Below are 21,990 nucleotides of genomic sequence, written 5' to 3'. Positions count from 1 at the left end.
TTTATAAAAATTCAAAAAATGTAGTTATGTATTTAGACCATTGAAATTCAACGGTTTTTTTAAAAGTATTTCGTACGTTCATTTGAAGTTGTCAGAAAAAGTATTAAACGGTTTTGAATTTTTATAAAAATTTGTAAAGTTGATCTACTCAATGAGATATTTGAATTCAACAGTTGGATTGAAGAAATATAATGCCGATATCGAGTTATTAAATGGAGTAAGTCAATGAAGACTTACTCTTGTAGTTAACAGATCCCTCCTCATTTTTAATATATCTTATATCTGAAACCGAGCGAACAAAAATTAAGATGCAACTTAATTTTTATTCTTCAATTTCGAGTATACTCTCTCTCTCTCTCTCTTATACTCTTTATTATTTTTATCCATCTTTGATAGATTAGATGAATATTATATTTTACAAACCTTGTAACATGCCGAAGAACGAGGTTGTAAAATATACCTTAATATTCTAGGTCTATTTTAATTAGTACTTCTAATCTAGTTGATCTATTATTATCTTTGGATAAATAAATTTCAAACAAATTTTGTAGTCTATTTCGGTACGTCTTGTTCTGGGAAGACTGTTGTCGTAATATATATTTCATTTTACCTTGTTCAAAAAAAATTCAAACAAATTAATTGTATTTCACCTCCTTATTATTCATTCATTTAGTTCTTCTATCTTTTGTTGTGTTGTCTACAAGGTGTTAAATTATGGGTCTTGCTAACGAGTGCCCACAAAACACTCTTTAAGCATTCTATTTAAATAAATAATTTTTTTGTTTTAGAAATATAAAACATTTCAAATTCCAATGCGTACGTTGACTTCACACATTTCTATAAATATTTCACAAAAACTTACTATTGTAAATTCTTAAAGAGTGTTCCGGAGACACTCGTTAGCATTTTCCTTAAATTACTTGAAGAATAGAAATTTATGGATTAATGAAATTTTAGATGTAACAACAAAGTTTAAATCTAACTTGCTAAAACCAAATCATGTAAATGTCAGATATTAATTTAGATTTTATTTTTGTCAAAAATTATTCAACGGTCAGAAAATTGTGAGGGATAAAAAATGAGTCTTTAATACTCTTTGAATTGTGTTAATAGCCTGATCCTGCTATTTGCAGATAGATAAGCTAGCTACTAGCTCCATCTTAGATAAGTTTATATTCTTCTTCATTCGTTTTTTTTCCAATCTTTAAGTAATTTTTACATACATTTTATGCTTATCTATTACTATTACTAATATATTAAAATCGACCACCACCAAAGTTACTATTTTATGCTTATTACTTTTAACCGCGTTGCAAGTTTTATATCCTTCATTGTAATTTCACTAAAAAAAAATATAGAAAGAATATAAGATAAATTTTTAAAAAAAATATGATATGCTTAAAAATAGAAACAAAACATAACAATCTATACTCATAAAAATAGCAACAAAACAGATTAATAAGGTCAACTCAATAATCTATTAAAAGAAAAAAAGAATAAAATAGTCGGTAAAAAAAAATTATAGAAAAAATAAGATGAATATGCATAAAGTTAGGAATATAGAAATAAAAACATAAACAATATTTTTCATAAAAAAAAGGTATCCTATTAACTATTAATAATAATAATATAATAATACAATAAAGTTATAATTGCTAACAAATTTACTAAACTATCCTAAATATTTCTAATCAAATTTCTAATTTTTTATTAAAAAATATACACGGACCTATTATTTGTGACGGATACATAAAAAATTGGATAATTTATCATTGATAATTATAATCAAATTTATTCATTTAATAAGTTTTACAAAAAATAGCACAATAGTTTCACTTATATTTTAACAATATTATATAACAAATTTTAAATATTTTATTCTAAATAAATTTTCTATCATAATACAATGATAAACTCAAATATCGAATAAAAATCAATGGCTCGTGCGAATGCACGGGTCTTTAAACGAGTTTTTATTTTTTTTAAATATCGTCATCACAGTGCGACATTGTTTGATTTTTTGTCTTGGTGCATTGTTCATTTTATTTTTTGTACGTCTTGTTGCGGTGTTTGTTTGGTTTAAATTAATTGATCAAATTCGATTAACTACTTATTCAATTAATAACTAGGTCATCAACAATATGCAGATCTAGATAAATGAGCATTTTGGTCATTTTGATTTTGCGACATTATTTGTAGGTATGAGTATGACGATTTATGTTATTAAGTTGGATGTTATTAAGTTGGATGTTGTAAGTTTAAGTTCATACATTTATAATTTTTTATTTTTAGTGATATTAAATCTGTGTTGGTATCTGATGTACTTTACCAATTTGAATAAATAACAATATCTTTATTTTTGTAAAAAAAATATTGAAAACTAATATAAACATTTTCATTACATTTTTTCATAAGAATATAATCATTATTAAATTAATAATTTAGATATAATTTTACATTAAAAAATAAGTGATTTTCCCGTTCAATAATTTAAAATTTTTACACAAAAAGTAGAAACTATTTTGTTGCTTACCTTGATAAAATTAAATTTTTAGAATATAATTTTATAACTCTATAAGAGTGATTTTTTTATCAAAAAATTATTATAAAGGACACAAAAAAAAAATTTACCTTGATAAAAATTGTTTTGTTAGTACATCTATGGAAAAATCTATGGAAAAATTCTTGTACAGACACTCCCTAAATATTTCACTCTTGCACACAACCAATTAAAACATTAACATCTCCCTAAAATTAAAATAAATAAAATCAGAGTCATCGTTGAAGGTTCTTTAGCTCCCCACTTTCTTCTACTTTTTTTAAGCGGTCAAAGTTATCTCTTTTAACCCTGCAAACCAATTCAGCTACCCAACCCACTTTATTCTACCTAATTTTTCATTTTCACTAAACCCTCCTTTTTATCAATTGGGATTTTTTTGTTGAGAAATCTCACATCGGTTGTGAGATGGAATATATGTTTATAAAGCAGAGACAATCCTCACCTTACAAGCTGGGTTGAGTTAGACCTAACTTTCAATTCTAAGATGGTATATATCAGAGTCTGTCCAAGATCTGTCGGATCACCTGTTATTTGGTCACCCACCATTTATATCCACGCATCAAGCCCAATAGTGCTAGCTTCGACAAGAGTTTATAAGTAAGAGACAATCCTTGTCTTACAAGTCGGTTTTGTATGGATGAGTTAGGCTCAACTTTTAATTCTAAGATGATATCAGAGCCTCTCCAAGATCCGTTGGGCACCCCGTAGGCCACCCACCATTTATATCCATGCATTAAGCCCAATAGTGCTAGGCATGAGAGAGTATGTTAAGAAGTCGTACATCGGATGTGAGTTGGCCTGAACAAGGGTTTATAAGTAAAGTAAGAGGCAATATATATTCACTTTACAAGTCGGTTGTAGATTGAGTTAAGTCCAACTCTCAATTCTAAGATGGTATCAGAGCCTCCTCCATGATCCGTTGGGCCGCCTGATATCAGGGTTCTGATCTAGCCATCCACAATTTATATCCACGAGTCAAGTCCAATAGCGTGCTGGGCGCAAGAGTGTGTATTAAGAAGTCTCACATCGGTTGCGAGATGACCTGAATATATTTTTATAAATTAAAGTAGAGACAATCTTCACTTTACAAGTCGATTTTATAGAATTGAGTTAGGTCAAACTCTCGATTCTAAGAGTTGTGTCTTTGCATGGTGAATGATATATATGTTGGGAAAAGCCATTTCACGGGTTCCTTATAGATATAAGTAAAATGAATGGGTCACACTATGATCTTCATCTTTCTCCACTGCCTATTCCATATGTACGCACAATTTTCCTTCTCTTTTGTGCTTTATTGTCTGTGTTTGTCATATGATCTTCATGCGTTGCACTTTCAATAAAAGAGTTTTTCTATGTAATTCTCATCTGATCAATTTGGGGGGATAATTATTTATTTGATCCAATAACCATTTTGAAGGTTATTTATTTTATGGATGTGATACAAATTGAAGTATAGTGGTCATTGAGAAAACGACATTGTTCTTTTAGTTTTATGAGGAAACAAAATTATAATTGATGGGGCTGTGATGATGCTTAGTGGGTGGCTGGGTGTAATGGTTGAGGATTGTCCATACAATATTTTCTCACAACCATGTGAAACATGCATGCACGCATTAAAAGCTCTATATATGTGGGATGAAATTTTTTACAAATTCACATATCTCTCTGCTCTAAACTATACAACCATTCCTAATGGCTTCTTCCCTATCTCTCCCATCTTGTTCTGAAATTAAAATCAGTAGTTCAGAAAAATCATTCAAACAAAGTGTTCTAGACATTGAAACTACAACCACATTAGATGAAGTTGATGGTATATACTTAACATGGAAGGATATATGGGTAAATACAATTTCATCAAATGGAAAGAATGGAAGCAAATCAATTCTTCAAGGATTAACTGGTTATGCTAAGCCTGGCCAACTCTTGGCCATAATGGGTCCTTCCGGCTGTGGCAAGTCTACGTTACTCGATACTTTAGCCGGTATATGTACTATTAATTTTGATCTCACTAACTACATGCATGCGGTTAAAAATATTGACTGCACTCGATCTAAATCCTTTTATGAGAGATAAATAAAGACAATCTCAACAAATGATCTTTTTTTTTTCTTAAATGTCTCTAAAAAAATTTGGTCTCACTCAATATACATTTCCTTAATTCCTTAAAGATAAGGAAATGGTGAGGCCTACTCCCCTTGATAATTTGAGGGGCCAACAACCAACAAGAACAAGCTACATAAGTAAATTTGCATTTCGTATCCATAATTAACTTTTAACTAACTTTTATTTCACATGCATATAGCTTGTTCCTATTGGTCGATTGGTAAATACCCTCAAATTAAAAAAAAAAAACCTAAGGAAATATATAGCATATTTTTTAGGGTAAATAGGGTTTTACCCCCTGCAAAATAAGCCAATTTTGCATTACCCCCTACAAAAAAAAACTTGGGATTACCCCTGCAATATTAAGATTCTCTCTTTTTACCCCCTACTTGACAACTTGGCATAGAATCTTTATTTTTTATGAGGTGACATGCATATGTGGCATTTAATTTTTTTTTAATTTTTTTTAATTTGCACATGTCATTTTTATTATTAAATAAACTAAAAATTTAAAAAATAATAATAAATTCTTTTCTAATTTCCCCTTCATCCCTACCACGATAACTTTCATCATTCAACAAGAACAACAACATCAACACCACCAAGAACAACAACAACATCAACAAAATCATCAACACCACCAAGAACAACAATCCAAAAAGAACCCAATTTTTTTTCTTCCAAAAATCAATCTCGGTAAACCCAGAAACATAATCATAAATTTCTTTTGTTCTTCTATTCTTCATCCCTTTGCAACAACCCAATTTCTTCCTAACTCAAAAACATAATTCTTCTTCCCAATTCTTCATCCCATCAATTCAATCCCTAACCCATAAATTCAAAAACCCAATTTCTGCCTTTATAGGAAATCCGGTTCCTAGTTCCTGCCTTTGTTCTTCATCAATCATTTGTTTCGACGAATTCGGCGGAGTGATTCGGCGGATTTCTAGGTTTTATTTTAGAGAAAAAGGATTCTGGGATTCTGAGTTTGTGTTGGAGAAAAAATAATTTTGGATTTTGAGAAGAAGAATGAGAAGGAGAAAGATTTGTGTTATGTTACAAGAAAAGATTGTGAGTTTTTTTTTTTTTTTTTTGCGTTAGAAACAATGGATTAACATATCTTTTTGAATTAACATATTTTATTTTTAATAATTTTTTTTGACACAATATTTTTTATTTTTTTAAAAACTAATTAAGTGAAATTTTTTAAATATTTGTCACCAATTTATTTAATAATAAAAATGACATGTGCAAATTAAAAAAATAAAAATGAAATAAATGCCACATATGCATGCCACCTCATAAAAAAATAAAGATTCTATGCCAAGTTGTCAAGCAGGGGGTAAAAAGAGAGAATCTTCATATTGCAGGGGGTAATCCCAAGTTTTTTTTTTGCAGGGGGTAATGCAAAATTGGCTTATTTTGCAGGGGGTAAAACCCTATTTACCCTATTTTTTATGATAAAATTTTCCATATATAAAAATTGAAAAATAAAAATGTTATTAATAATTAATGAATACCTAAAATTAGCTTTATTCCGATCCGACAATTATTATACGAAAAATAGAAATAGCATAAAGCTCATATCAGCTCAGCTGGCCTCTGCCCTCCACATGAGCAGCAAAGAAAAACATTAAACTTTGGATTTTTTTACTCTTTTTTTAATAAAATTTTATTTTTCCATTTAGGAAATTTTAAAAAAAATGTAAAATATATACGTAATTGTTATTGTTGGTTAGGAATTAGCACTCAATATTTTCTCTCAATTTTATGATACTTTATATTTTTTACTTTGATGAGTCATTCTATACTTAAATTGCTTAACTCACAAATTCTCTCCCTCTCTCTAACTCATTTTTGAGTACCTTAATTAAGGAGTCCGGATTCTCTCATGTGGATTATCCACCGCAGGAGGTTCAGTTTAATCCTGACTATTCATTTTAATAAAAGTAAAATTGCAAGGTCCAATAAGTCCTAGCTCAATTGGCAAAAATATTGAAATTGTTAGGCCGGACGTCGTGACCCGGGAAAATTGCAAGGTCCAATAAGTCCTAGCTCAATTGGCAAAAATATTGAAATTGTTAGGCCGGACGTCGTGACCCGGGTTCGAACCCGAAATTTCACAATTATGTGAGTTTAATTTCTGTGGATTACCACTTCATCTAAGACAACAAAAAATTGCAAGAATAATAAAATCAAAGGATGGGATTGCACCGCAGAAGGAAATGTACGGGAGGGAATTTTTTTCCTTAATGCAACTTTGATTAAATCTTTGGAACCCCAAATCTAACGTGGCATATTAAGTCAATAATTTTAGTAAATTAATATATGTGTAGCAATGTCGATATTCTGTGTTTTTTACATTAATAATGTCAACGTGTTAGTATCTGTATCGTGTCAGATGTTTATGTCGGAGTTCGTACTTTTATAGATGAAATATATCAATACAAAAGGTTTCTTTTCCAGGGAGATTGAGCTCAAGCGCAAGACAAACAGGGGAAATTTTGATCAATGGTCACAAACAAGAACTGTCTTATGGAACTTCGGTAAAAAGTTAATTAATTTGTAACTCTCCAAGAAATAAAAGGATTATGCACAACTACTAATTCTTTCATTAATATCCTATGTAGGCTTATGTCACACAAGATGATATATTATTGGCAACTTTAACCGTTGGAGAAGCAGTGTACTATTCAGCTCAACTTCAATTGCCTGACACAATGTCAAAGGAGGAAAAGAAAGAGAGAGCTGATCTTACAATCAAAGAAATGGGTCTACAAGATGCTATTAACACAAGAATTGGAGGGTGGGGTGTTAAAGGCATAAGTGGGGGTCAAAAAAGGAGAGTGAGCATATGCATTGAGATCATAACACATCCAAGACTTCTGTTTCTTGATGAACCAACTAGTGGACTTGATAGTGCTGCTTCTTATTATGTTATGAAAAGAATTGCTACTTTGGATCTTAGAGATGGAATTCAGAGGACTATTATCACTTCAATCCATCAACCTAGTAATGAAGTTTTTCAACTTTTTCATAATCTTTGTCTTCTGTCTTCTGGTAGAACAGTTTACTTTGGACCAGTCTCTGCTGCATGTGAGGTAAGAAACTCATCGGGACATTTTGCATATTTAAGTCTAAAAATAAATATTTCAACAACTTTTTATGTATTATATACATATATCAAATATATTTAATTATGTCTTGGTATTGTATGTAACAGATATTGGATTTCAAGTGTGAGTGATTAAGTCTCACATTATCTATGTATGGAAATAATGATGGGTTTATAAGAGAGGTGACCCATTAACTCAACGTCTTAGGGCTTGATTGGAACAAGAGAAGTTGAGAGAGGTTAAGTAGAGAGAGATGTTGAAGTAAAATAGACTATTTCTCCTCTTTGGAACATCAAAGAAATAGAAAAGATTGTATGGGGCCATACACTTTTTGTTTCTCTCCATTTTAGAGGAGAAAATGAAGAGAAATGCCAACTAATACAATTTTTCTAGTTTTCCACTTTTAACCTTTGTCGCTATTTAAAATAATATATACATACTTTTTTAGTTAGGGGCATTTTTTATTTTAAAAAAGTAATTACATTTCTCTCTTCTCACTTTCTATCAAACCAAACAAGAAAGATATAGAAAATATACTTCTTTCTCTTTTATTTCTCTCATATTTCTCTCATACCAAACAATATCTTATAAATCTACCTATTTCTCTCTTTTAGCTTTCTCTCCACAACCGATCACACCATTAAGGTTTTGGGTGGAGATGTGGCGTCTCCCTCTCTTGTGGTCCGTGGTATCAAAACGGTGGTTATGTTGAGTTTCAAGTGTGAGTGATTAAGTCTCACATCGACTATGTATGGAAAGAATGTTGGATGTATAAAAGAGGTGACCCATAATGCCTTAAAGTTTTGGGTGGAGATGTGACGTCTCATTCTCTTGTGGTCCTTGAGCATTGACCCCATTGTTTCTCTCGAGCTTCCTCGGACTCTCCAACAACAGAGTGGTCTTGCTATTATAATTTTTCCAGATTTATTTTTATCTTGAAAACCAATGTGTGATTTACTTATACTTTTTGGTGCAGTTTTTCTCATCAAATAATTCTCCCTGCCCAAGTCTACAGAGTCCTTCTGATCACTTTGTGAACACAATTAACAAGGATTTTGAACAGGTAAGTTGATCAGTTTGTGATTTTTCTTCTTCTTTCACTTCATGTGTTTTTGTTTTTAGCTTCAAAGCTGCATTTCACTTCTTGTGCATATTATTTGCAGGACCCTGAGAAAGGACTAGGTGGAGGACTAAGCACAGAGGAAGCAATTCACATTCTTGTTAAATCATATGATTCATCTGAAATTAGTCACCAAGTTCAAAAAGAACTTTCTGAAATTAAAAAAAGGGTAAGTATTGTTACACCCTATAAGGAGCAAAGTATCAAAATAATTAAATATGCATGCAATACAAAAATGAAAATTTTGCAAGCTAAGATCACAAGAATTGATGAACAAATGGATGCAGGTCTCGCACACGATAGAGAAGAAAAGACATGCTGATTTTCTTACTCAGTGTCTCATTCTTACAAGAAGATCTTTTGTTAATATGCATCGCGAAGCAGGCTATTATTGGTTACGCCTACTTATCTATGGTGTATTGGCTTTAAGTCTTGGTACCATGTTCTTTCACATTGGTTCGAGCAATGAATCAATTCAGGTAAGATATGTTCTGTTCAGAAGAGTATGAGTTTTACAACTTACAATGCACAAAACTTGGATATAAACTACTCTATGTGCTAAGAAAATATAGTTTTAATGCCTAAATTTGATTGTTTCAGGCTAGAGCTTCACTCCTTGTGTTTGTTGTTACATTTGTGACATTCGTAACTGTTGCTGGATTCCCTTCTTTTGTGGAGGATATGAAGGTAAAGTAATTTTTCATAGTCATAAGATTTTTGTAACATGAGCATAAGATCTTGACCTTTTAGCTAAATAGATTTTAACAAAAATCTTTAGCATGATTTTATTTAAATTTTTTTGGCCTGGTTTGGGCCTAAAATAGGCTCGATCATAGACCCATGTCGATTGATCTGGCCTATTTCCACCTTGGCAATACGTGTACGTTGATGTTCAATTGTTAGTTTTTAACATTCTCAGTTTAGTTATATCACCTAACAACTAAACTCATGTCACCGACAAACACAAACCCAAAATCGCTACTGGTAAACTTCTCGATCTCCCACATGGTACTCGTGATGCTCACTTAATGATTTGTTCCAATTTCATCACAATGGATGCCAATTGTTGTAAATTCAAATAAACTCACACCAATACTTTGATTTGTGATAGCAGAATAATAGCACCCAATAATCAAGTAAACCAATATTAATCACGAACAAAGAACAAGATAAGAGGAGAAGAACTCAGTAGGATTTGCTTACCCAAATTTTGTCCAAAGATGACCTACGTCTGGTAAAGAGAGCAGCTTTCCATTCCATAAATTAAAAAAGTTTCTTACAAAGAAGATTCCAAAAGAAATTACCAGAATTAACATACAATCTTAATTCTACCCTCCCCTAATCTCTATTTGTGACCAAAAAACTCAATGATTAAGAACTCAATGTGGATGTGGATTTAATGATCATTTCCTCAGCTCCAGAGTTGGACCAAGAGAAAATCTTTTTGTCCTAGCTCTCTCTACAATCTTAGTTTTATGTTGACGCAAAATCCTTTTTTTTTACACTCACAAATCTTTCTCAAATAAAAAAAAAAAAAAAAAAAAAACAGATGTTATAACATCAGGCTGATCTGTAGTGCTTGGGCGCAAACTGGTCACGTCTATGTGCAAAATGACAGCCCTGACATGAGCCAATATATGGGTGCTTGGGCGCAAACTTGCCACGCCTGAATGCAAAACTCCATGCCTCGATGTAAATTGGTATAATGCTCCAAAATCATGATTTTCTGATTTTTAAGGCATGAAACTTTAAAAACAAGAAACAAAGTGAAACATGGTGGTATTTTTATAATTGAAAATGAATTTTTATAATTGAAAATGATAACAAATATGATTTCTCTTAGAATTGAGAGTTGAACCTAACTCAACCTACAAAACCGACTTGTAAGATGTGGATTGCCCTCAATTATAAACACATATTTAGGCCATTTCTCAAGCGATGTGAGACTTCTTAACATACCCTCTCGCGCCTAACATTCTTGGGCTTGAGCGCAGATATAGATGGTAGATTGTCCGATCATAAATTGATAGCAGGCAGCCCAACGGATCGTCGAGGAGGCTTTGATACCATCTTAGAATTGAGAATTGAGAATTCAGCCCAAAACTCAATTCTCAAATGGTATCAGAACCTTTTCCATGATCCGCTGAGCCGCCTGCTATCAGGTTTCTGATGAGGCTATCCACCATATATATCCGCGTCCCAAGCCCAATAGTGCTGGGAGCGAGGGGGCATGTTAAGAAGTCCCACATCAGTTGCGACATGGCCTGAATATATGTTTATAAAGTGAGGGCAATCCTCACCTTACAAGTCGGATTTGTAGGGTTGAGTTAGACTCAATTCTCAATTCTATGAATTTCTTATACCAAATTAATTCTTTGTATATCATTATGAATTTACATTTATAACTTTTTAGATAATTAAAACCCCTCTCTTGTGATTGAGATGCTTGATCAAATATATATCACAATGCTTAATATTTTAGTGTTTTGATTAGGTATTTGAACGAGAAAGACTAAGTGGACATTATGGTGTCACTGCATTTACCATTGGAAACACATTATCTTCAATTCCATTCTTGCTATTGATGTCATTGATCCCAGGAACATTGGTTTATTACCTAGTTGGACTTCACCTAGGACATGAACAATTTCTGTACTTCATATCTATGCTTTTCATTTCAGTCTTTTTAGTTGAAGGTCTCATGATGATTGTTGCAAGTATGGTTTCAAATTTCCTAATTGCAATAATCATTGGTACTGGAATTTTAGGGATGATGATGTTAGATGGTGGATTCTATAGACTACCAAGTGATATACCAAATCCATTTTGGAAATACCCTTTGCACTATATTTCATTTCATAAATATGCATATCAAGGATTGTTCAAGAATGAGTTTCAAGGTCTAACATTCACTACTAGCAATCAAGTTATAGTTAGTGGTGAAGATATATTGAAAAACTTGTGGCAAATGGAAATGAATTACTCAAAGTGGGTGGATTTTACTATTTTGGTTGGAATGGCTTTAGTGTATAGAATTCTCTTTTTGATTATTATCAAGAGCTTTGAGAAGGTGAAGCCTATGGTTGCAGGAATTAATTGTTCTCAAGAAAAATTTTAGGTTCACAAAAGTGAGTTGAAGCATTGAAATTGATTGGCTTGCAGCAATTAATGGGTTGAGCATAGTACTAGTATTATTGCATATGTGATTGATTCAATGAATCTGAAATTTACAAGATGCATGTGATTCCAAAAAATATATATAAAAATGTTTTTTTTTTGTCAAGTAGTCTAGTGGCTAAACTCTCACACATTTAAATCTGAATTTGAGTAATTTCGGAACCTAAGATCCGACTTGATGTTGCCGCTAGTTAGTGTTAGTGTTGCTGCCATCTGTTCTAACTCTGATAGTGAAGAAACCAGAAAAGAAACATTGCAAGAGGGGAGAAACCAACATCATCATTCACTATCCACTTCAAATCACCAACATAAAAAACAGCTCCAACACCTAATGCAACATAATCACTAACCTTCCTTTTCAACATTCTGAAATAAATCAAAATAGGGGCAAGAATGTTTGATTTTAAAATAGAAAGTGCAATTAAGCCCGTCAAAAAAGAAATAAAAAGAAGAAAGGCAAGTTGCGTTCAAATGGGCTAGTCTGCCTACCATGTCAGATAAGGATATCGATAGGTCTGAATGCAAATTAAAATATAGATATACTTGTTCTGGTGAACACTCAAAGGGGTTGTATTATTGATATTGGATTGAATAAAATTTAGTAAGCTTAGACCCAAAACAGGTCCATATGCTTTTTTTCTAGGAAAAATTGAATATGTACGACAATGAATGATCGGTGCTATTTATAGAGTCTCCTTCCTTCTTCTCCAAGCTCCATTACCCTGTTTTTTGGCCACCTCCTTCTTCTTCCGCGAATGGCGCTGCTAGGGGTGGTTATTCTCCTCCTTATCACCTATTCCGGTGGATCATGGGGGTGGTTGTTATCTTCTTCCTTAAGGATCATCAGAGTGGGAGATCATGGAGGAGATATTTTTCCTAACTTGGCACCACGATTTTCAGCTATTGGCGCCTTAACAATTTATCCCGCCTTACATTATTCGAAATTGTGGATTGGATCATTATTGTGCCACTTCTTATTGGGCCTTGGTAAAATTTTTCTATCCACACCCGGTCCAATACTAATATGTGTTTTTATGACACGTGTTAAAGATATTTTCAAAAAAGATTAAACATATAATTTGTAATATAAAATTAGTATCTACGGACTACGATACACTACAAATGGCTGCACATGTTGATTTTTTTCTTAAAATAATCAAGGGGTGTGAATGCAAAATATATAAGAGTATTATGAATAAATATAAAAAAAAATCTAGGGTGTGCAAGTGCATACTCTCGGTGGCTCCACCCCTACTACTCACTAACAATATTAAAGATGTCAATATAGAGCAAAAATTGAACGGGGAGTCACTATAAAAAAATCAATGATTAGTCACGGTCAAAATCATAGCTAATAACAATAATAGCCGCGGCCAGCAACTCTTGCCACGTTAAGTAGAGCAGTGGCTATGAAGGGTGTCACTAAAATATAGCCACGACTATTTTAGCATTTTGCCATTGTTAAAGTAGCCGTTGTGACATTTAGTTAACCACAATATTATTCTTTTAGCCACGGCTAATTCGTGGTTAAGGTAAACGAAGACCCTAGTCTGATTTCACAATTACATTGTAGCTAAAGGAACTCTCAATTTATTACGAATTCGGTCATAGCTAAGATGCAGTTTTTTTTTATTAAAAAAATGCACTTTTTACTTCAATTTGGTGGTCAAAATGCAGTGCAGCTAAAATGAAACACAACAAACCACCATTAAAAATGATTTTTTTTTTGTTGGAGTTTTTTTAAATAAAAATTAGTTAAAATAATTTTTTTCTGAGTTGGACATGTCATGTCAACGGCCACATCATCATTTTTGGAACGGGAGCGTAACGGTCATATTTGTTACCTAAAAATTTAAATGACCTATCTATTACAAACGCAAAATTTAGAGGACTTCTGAATACATTTTGTCTGATTTCTTTCACATATTTTTCCTTCGTTTTAAATAAAATCCTCTATATCTTTTTCCTACAAAATTGTAAACTAACCTAAGAAATTAATGAAAACACAAGTAAATGAAAGACATGAAGTAATCGTTAAACTGTGTTAAGAGCCATTTATATTCATGCACCAATTTTAATAATGCTAGACGTGAAAGTGTGTGTTAAGAGTCTTCCATTGGGTGAGAAATGACATTGTTTATTAGTGAGGACAACCCACCATTTATATTCATGCACCAAGTTTAATAATGCTAACGTGAAAGTGTGTTAATGGCCAAGCCGGGTGAAAGTGTGTTAATGGGTGAGAGATGATATTGTTTATTAGTGAGGACAATTTTCACTTTACCAAGCCGGATTTGTAAAGTTGAGACCCAAACATAAAATTCTAAGATGCTACGTGGAGGAAATTTTCACTGGCGTAATTGGTTTTATCCTGCGCCTCTTTTTCCTATATTCTTTCAGATGGCCCTGCTTGTTTTGTACCAAGATTTGTTGAGCCTTCTACTATCAGCAGTGGCGGAACCAGGAAATAAAATTAGGGGGGGCCGCTAGAAAATTAATAATATATAAATTAAACAAAAAATTAGATTTCATATAAAAATTTAAGTAATAAAAAGTTTAAATTGCATACCGTAAATAATATTCTACGTGTGTCAAATGACTTGAAATTATCAATGATTTATTTTAAATTAATACTTGCACAAGTTTAATTTTATAGAACTATATATTTTATCATATTACATGTGTACTTAAAAAAGAATTATTGTTTTTATTTGAAAATAATTGGCTTGTTTTTTGAAGAAAAAAATAGAAAAAAAATCAACTTTTTAAGAAATAGTTTTATTGATTAAGTGGCTTGAGAAAATGTTTTGGTGTTCAAGTGTGTGGGTTAGAATCTTGGGTAGTGAACATTGTGCATTTTCAAAAGAAAAAAGAACAAAAATGAAGACTGGCATAGGTGACGGTTGAACTTGTGACCATCAAGAGCAAAAGAAGGACATCTCGCTTCAGAACCACCAGGCTACGCGTTACTTATCAACATTTGTGTGCAACAACAAATATATATAGGTTTCAAAGTAGAAAAATACAAAGGGTATTAAAGTAATTTCTCATTTTTTCGGGGGTGGCCGCGGCCCACCCCAGCCACCCCCTAGTTCCGCCACTGACTATCAGGTTTCTGCTATCGTGTCACCCACCATGTATATTTCCACACTAAGCCCAATAATTCAAGGCGTAAGGAATGTGTTAAGAGTTTCCTATTGATTGAGAGCTATTGTTTATACATGAAAACAATTTTTATCTTACCTACAAGTCAGATTTTTAGAGTTGAGTTAGCTCATTCCAAAATTATGAGATTATAGCTTCCTCAATATTTACTCTCAGATTTTTACAAAAAGACCATCCACTATTTATATTAATTCACGCACTAAATTTAATCATTAGCTAAAGTGTAAGAGAGTTGTGTTAAGAATCCTATATTGAAGATTATAAATAAATAAATCATATATCGATTGAAAAATAGCATAAATATATAAGGTCAAGATTCAGAGTGTGGGAGAATATATAATTATCATCTTATAAATTAATGATATAATATTGAGTCACATTTCATTGAATAATTTCAATAGTATTAATCAATTTTGGACTTATTCTCCCCAAAAACATATTGTTCATGTGGAATGCATGCTAATAGACAGTAGCCACATATTATTGTTTTTTGAAAATATTATTATTGTGGCTTCTAGCATTATGCGGCTGATCACCAATCAGGCCGACGTACATAACCATACGTATTAAAGCATTATGCGGCTGATCACATGGACAATTTATTATTACACGACAATATTTGCAATGAATTATCTTCTCAAAATATATTACTATTATTACACGACAATAATCTTTCACCAATCAGGCCGACGTACATAACCATACGTATTAAAGCATTATGCGGCTGATCACATGGACAATTTATTATTATACGACATCACCAAATTGAAGGTGCAAGTGGATTCTAGAGTTGTGGTCCAGACGCTAAACAGTGCTAATACTGGTAGTATTGCCGGTAGGGTGGCAAAACGGGTCAGGCCCGCCGGGCCGACCCGTTTGACCCGCTATTTTTGGCGGGCCGGGCTGAGGTTTTCGGCTCGCTACCTTAAGGTGGCCCGCCCCCGCCTAACCCGCCTAAAAAACGGGGCGGGGTGGGGCGGGGCGGGTTAGCCCGCAGGCTTTTTAATTTTTTTATAATTTTTTTTCTTTTATTGAAAATTGGGCTTGGAATGAAAGCCCAAATATCTCAATCCAATTTTCTCTCATAAACCTTCACTTCACCATCTGCTCCCTTCTTCCAAAATTAGGGTTTCATTTCATCCGCCATTTGCTCCTTCTTCCACTTCGCCCCTGTGATACTCAATCCACTCCACCGTCGTTCTATTCCATCAAGCCACCGCTTTTGTTTTTTGAGATTGATTAATTGCTGCTAGTTTTTTGATGTTTTGTGTCCCTGGATTTCCTTAACTATGTTGTGATCTTTGGCTTTTTGGTATTGACATAGTTGTAATTTTTTGAGCCATGTTTTGGTGGAACTGGATGCATCACAGGCTGTTTGCTTGTTTCAAATGGGAATTATCACTTGCTAGTATTTATCCTTTTATCTTATATTGTAATGAATTATTTATTAACTTAGTTGATGTTTTTATTAGTTTAATTAAGGGTAATTGTAAGTATTAGTTTAATTAAGGGTAATTGTAAGAAATTACTTATTAACTTAATTAATGTTTCTTGTAGTATTTTTTTTAACATCAACTAGGAGGTAAGAATTGTGAAGTTATAATTCAAATAGTTAAAAAAAAAAAAAAAAAGTATTTGGCGGGCCGGCCCGCCAACCCGCCAACTCGCCAATAAACGGGCGGGCTTGAGTTGTTGAGCCCGGACACCTAAGTTGCCCCGCCCCGCCCCGCCCCACTTTTGGACGGGCTTAAACGGGGCGGGCCTAAACGGGGCGGGCATGCCCACTTTGCCACCCCTAATTGCCGGATGGAGGCTTATTCAGGAAATCCGTCAGCTGTTAGCATTGGATTGGGAGATTAGAATTTGTCACACATACCGTGAAGCAAATGCATGTGCGGATGCTCTTGCCAACATGGGATGCGACCATGGACCTGGACTACGTATTTATGAACAATGTCCGGCTAGTTTGAGTAGTTTGCTGCTTATGGATGTAATGGGGGTTACTACCCCTAGAGTCATCTCTGTTTAGTTTCTTCCCTTGGGTTTAGGCCCCTTTTGTATCCAAAAAAAAAAAAATATATTACTATTATTTCTTTTTCTTTTTTTTTTTTTGACAAAATTATTTCTTTTTTTTTTAAACACCGTACAAAATTATATATTAAAGAACCTCCATTATGTTACAAAGAGTGCAAAGAAAAAGAAGTTATATATTAAGTGGGTCAATTTTCTTATGATAATAAAAAAATGTGAATTCTTAGCTATTAGACTTATTATAGTTTTATCGTAAAAAATAAAAAGAAAAAGAATTATTATAATTTTTTTTAACATGAAATTATTAGTATTAAAAAAATGAATTGAAAGAGTCAGATTATTAAACAAAATCGTGTAGGATGGTGCTTAATTAATTTGAAAATATTCGCAGACCCGTATTTATTAAACCTATGTAGATTTTTTTTTTATCAGCCACTAAGAAAAAACACAAATCTTGAAAGTATTGGGTTTTGGGAATTGGTGATGGAAGTATTGGAGACAGAGATGATGTTGACATCATGTTGTGTATTCCAGATGATCTTATGATTTCAAGCTCGGATGATCCTATTGCCTAAATTGTTACTGCCATATATCCATCTATATTTAATAATATGAAAGATCCTTCATTTTTTTAGAATAGAGTCATATTGACTCCAAAAAATTCAATTGTTGACTTGATTAATGAGTACATGTTGTCATTGATAGATGGTGATGAGAAAGTATATTTGTTGTCAGGCTGGATGATATACACACTCCTGAGTTTTTAAATACAATTGTCTGTTCGGGCCTTCCAAATCACAAGTTAATATTGAAAGTTGGAGTTCCAGTTATGTTATTGAGAAATATTGATCCAGCTCATATGGATTGTGCAATGGAACTCGATTGATTATTATAAAGATGAGACAATTTATTATAGAAGGAAAGGTAATATCAGGAAGCAATATAGCGACAAAGTTTTTATTCCCAGATTATCCTTAACACCATCTGACGTCAGAATCCCTTTCAAATTTCAACGTCGGCAGTTTCCTATCGCTGTTTCATTTGCCATGGCTATTAACAGGAGTCGGGGTCAGTCACTGAAAAATGTTGGAATGTATCTTTCGCAATCATTATTTTCACATGGTCAATTATACGTTGTTGTGTCAAGAGTCACATCGAAAAATGGTTTGAAGATTTTAATCGTTGATGATAATGATAACCTTACAAATACCACTTCAAATGTAGTTTATAGAGAAATTTTCCGTAATTTATAGGATTGTTTGTACTTTCATGTTTAAGTAAGTTGGTGGAAATAAATTAGACAATAAATATCTTCGGTTTCTACAAGTATGAATTACTTTGTTTATTAGGCAAAAGAGATATATAATATAAGGGTCATGCTAACCGGTGCCCCCGGGGCTCTGGTTAAGGAAATCAAAAAAGGAAATTTTAAAATTAAAAATAACACTGTTTACACTTTCGAGGCGTTGACTGCACAAACTTCAATGTGATATTACTATATTTGGTTCCTTAAACAGTGCTCCGGGGGCAGTGTTTAGCATTTTCTATAATATAATTGATCTATAATTAATGACCCGTTCGCACGGGCTTGATGACTAGTTCAAATAAGTACTCCCAATATTCATTCAAATTATAGGCATATTATTGCTTTATTTAAAATTAAAAATAATGAAATAATAATAACACCAAAATATTTAAAATTTCTTAAAATTCAAAATATTTTTATAATAAATATTATTAAAACATAGTATTTCTTGCTTCAAAAAAAAAAGAAAGTATTTCCGTAGTTTAATATGATTTATTGATTTTAACTTGATATTCGCATTTTGGATTAAAAATAAATTAATCGACCCTACACTTTTTTCAAATCTTATCAACAAATTGAATTTGAAATCATGTGCCAAATGTGGGCTGCTCTAAGTTGGATACAAATTAAGCTACTAAATTTTGTCCAGTGGTGTGTCCATGAGCTGGGATATCACATTTTATATACAGGAATTAAGGTTCGAATTTTGGATATCTCACTTATTTATCTTAAGGTAAAATTTTTATACACTAGACTATCTGACAAAAAAAATAAAAAATTTAAGTCAAGTGGTTAAAAGTTTAAGACCATTAATTTCTCTTTCAATTTGCATTATTGGTGGAATAACCCTTCCATTTGTATTGGGGATTCTATTTTGACTTTCTCTCTTGGCACCTTGTGCTTGAGGGCAACATTTATTAATATATCATTATTGGTTTCTTCAAAAATAAAAAGATGAAACACAACAAAAATGGCTGAACACATGATCCAGGAGATGGTTTAATTTCCCTTTAAGTTCTATGGCTTTAATTTCGCATCCAATTAGAATCAAAATATAAATATAAAGAATCAACTTGAATATGATTTTTTTTCTTGATAGACGAAATGACAAAGCAATTAATAATTCATGCACACAAAGTGGAGTGATCGGGGTTCGAACCCTGATCATGACGTCCAACACTATTAATTTCGGTATTTCAGCCAGTTGAGTAAGGGTTTATGGACGAATATGGTATTGAAGTTTAACCTTTAACACAAATTAAAATTGGTAATCTACAAATTTAATTAGATTAATTTTACATAAAAAAAAATGTATCGATAACGAGTGGAATAGTTTTTTTGAACAAATAACGAGTGGAATAATAAGAAGGTTAAGGATTTAATTCCTATGCACGACAAAAATTAATACTATTAATTACTAATCACTAATATTAATTGTTTAAAAAATAATAATTTATTGATATCACTATATATATATATATATATATATATATATGTTATTGAGACCGATCAAGATTAACGCTTTATGTGTTTTTATTGAATACCGTTAAGCTTGATCAATCTCAATAACATATCAAATGATTTTAGATTTTTATAGAATTGAACATGAATGATCTATGTGATATAAACTTTTAATCCAACGGTGAATTTTGTAAAATTTGTATTCGTTGAAGCGTTATTGAGCGGTGTAACATTACTCAAATGTTACACCGGTGTAATTTGATCCCTCCCCATATATATATATATAAAATAATAATAATAATAAATAGTTTGGGCCAGTCTAAGAGTAAGATAAAAAAGGCAATCGTCTTATGCCTCCAAAAATATTTTAGAAATTACTTAATAAAAGGTCTCATGTTCTACTATTTTCAAAACTAAATTAATAGAAAATTATCTAAAATAAATTTTCTCTCTTCTTCAAAAAAATAATAATAATAAATTTTCTCTCTACAAAGTTTCATTTACTTCATTATCAATTAAGAAAATAAGAAACAAAATTGATTTTATTAATTTAATAAATAATATTGTATTTTAAAATGAGTATATATAATTTAATAAAATTGAGTATATTAATTTTCTCTATGCATCTTTCCTTCTTCGTTTTTAATTTAAATAACTGATTTTTCACATAAATTAAGTTTTTTTTTTTTTTTTTGCTATTCTAGATTAAGTCTTTTTGTTTCTTTCTTTTATTGTGATTTCGTCGTCTGAGTGCGACGCTGTGTTGTTGGTCGTCATTGGTATTTGGTACGACGTTTGATTTTTCGTCTTATTGCGGTGTTCGTTTAGTTCATATTGAAATATCAACTTCTATCAATTGCAGATTCGATCAATGATTTGAGCATCATCGTTACAGATCCGGAAGCATGAACATTCCGGTGACTTTAAGGTTATCATATTATTTGTAGACATTTTTCCGTTATATGCTATATATTAACATGGATGTTGTGAGTTTGTTCGCATATTCATCTTTTTTGTTTTTAGCGATGTTGAATTTGTACTTGTGTTTGATGTACTCAAATATCGTTGTTTTTTTAGTAAAAAAAAAGACGAGTATATATAATAAGGAAAAAAATTAAACAGTGCTCCCGGATACTAATTAACCATATTAATAAAGAAATTTTATTTTAAACATTGTATATTTAATACTTTCTTTTTTTTTACAAGTTAAATTTAATACCTTAAAATATAAATAATTACTTTTTTACAACATTTGTTGGAGTCCCCCTCCCTCAAACTTCCTCAAGCTCAACGTGGATGCTCATCTTTCGGATGATGGCCATTGGGCTTTTGGAATGATCCTGCGGAGGGACGATGGCCGCTGCGTTGGGGCGGAAACGCGAATCTGCTTTGGTACTCATGATGCAGCAATGGCGGAAGCAACAGGGCTACTTGAAGCACTCTATTGGGTGGATCGAAATCACCTCAGCAACACGATAAATGAGATTGATGCAGCTAATATCGTCCACGCTTTGAATCAACGCGTTTTTCCCAGAACTGATTGGGGTCAGTTCGCTCGCACCGGTGCTAGGATTCTTTTTCGATTGAACGATGTTTCTGTAACTTGGGTAAATAGAAAAGGAAATGAAACGACACATGAGTTGGCTAGATGGGCCTTAGTGGAGCCCAATAGGTCTTGGACCACTTGTTTTCCTATGTGCATTCTAACTCATATCCAAAAAGATATGGGTTATGTAACTCTTTTACCTTCTAATTAATATACTGGTTTCTTGTCTTTAAAGGCTCAAAAAAAAAATTACTTTTTTCAATATGTGTAACAAATATTCCGTGATCACAATTTTTTTTTTTGTCAAGTAGTCTAGTGATTAAATATTTCAACCTTAAATGTTCTATCAACTGAGTCAAACGAGACTATGTGATCACTACTTAACATTACTCATATAATAATATC

At 32.2% G+C, this 21,990-nt stretch overlaps 1 protein-coding gene across 1 annotated transcript; it reads left to right on the top strand.

Annotated features, from left to right (window-relative positions):
- Positions 1–4,215: 4,215 nt before the first annotated feature.
- On the top strand, positions 4,216–12,183 carry LOC123912735 (ABC transporter G family member 1-like). The gene is made up of 8 exons (XM_045963293.1): positions 4,216–4,541; positions 7,130–7,209; positions 7,294–7,764; positions 8,756–8,842; positions 8,943–9,068; positions 9,187–9,378; positions 9,500–9,586; positions 11,394–12,183. The coding sequence occupies exons 1-8, from the start codon at positions 4,253–4,255 to the stop codon at positions 12,015–12,017; spliced, it is 1,956 nt and encodes a 651-aa protein (XP_045819249.1). The 5' UTR covers positions 4,216–4,252; the 3' UTR covers positions 12,018–12,183.
- The last annotated feature ends 9,807 nt before the right edge of the window (positions 12,184–21,990 follow it).

Source organism: Trifolium pratense, linkage group LG3 (genome assembly GCF_020283565.1).
Source record: "Trifolium pratense cultivar HEN17-A07 linkage group LG3, ARS_RC_1.1, whole genome shotgun sequence".
Classification (NCBI taxonomy): Eukaryota; Viridiplantae; Streptophyta; class Magnoliopsida; order Fabales; family Fabaceae; genus Trifolium; species Trifolium pratense.
Note: the sequence above shows the minus strand (reverse complement) of the source record. Positions and strands in the feature narration are given on the sequence as shown.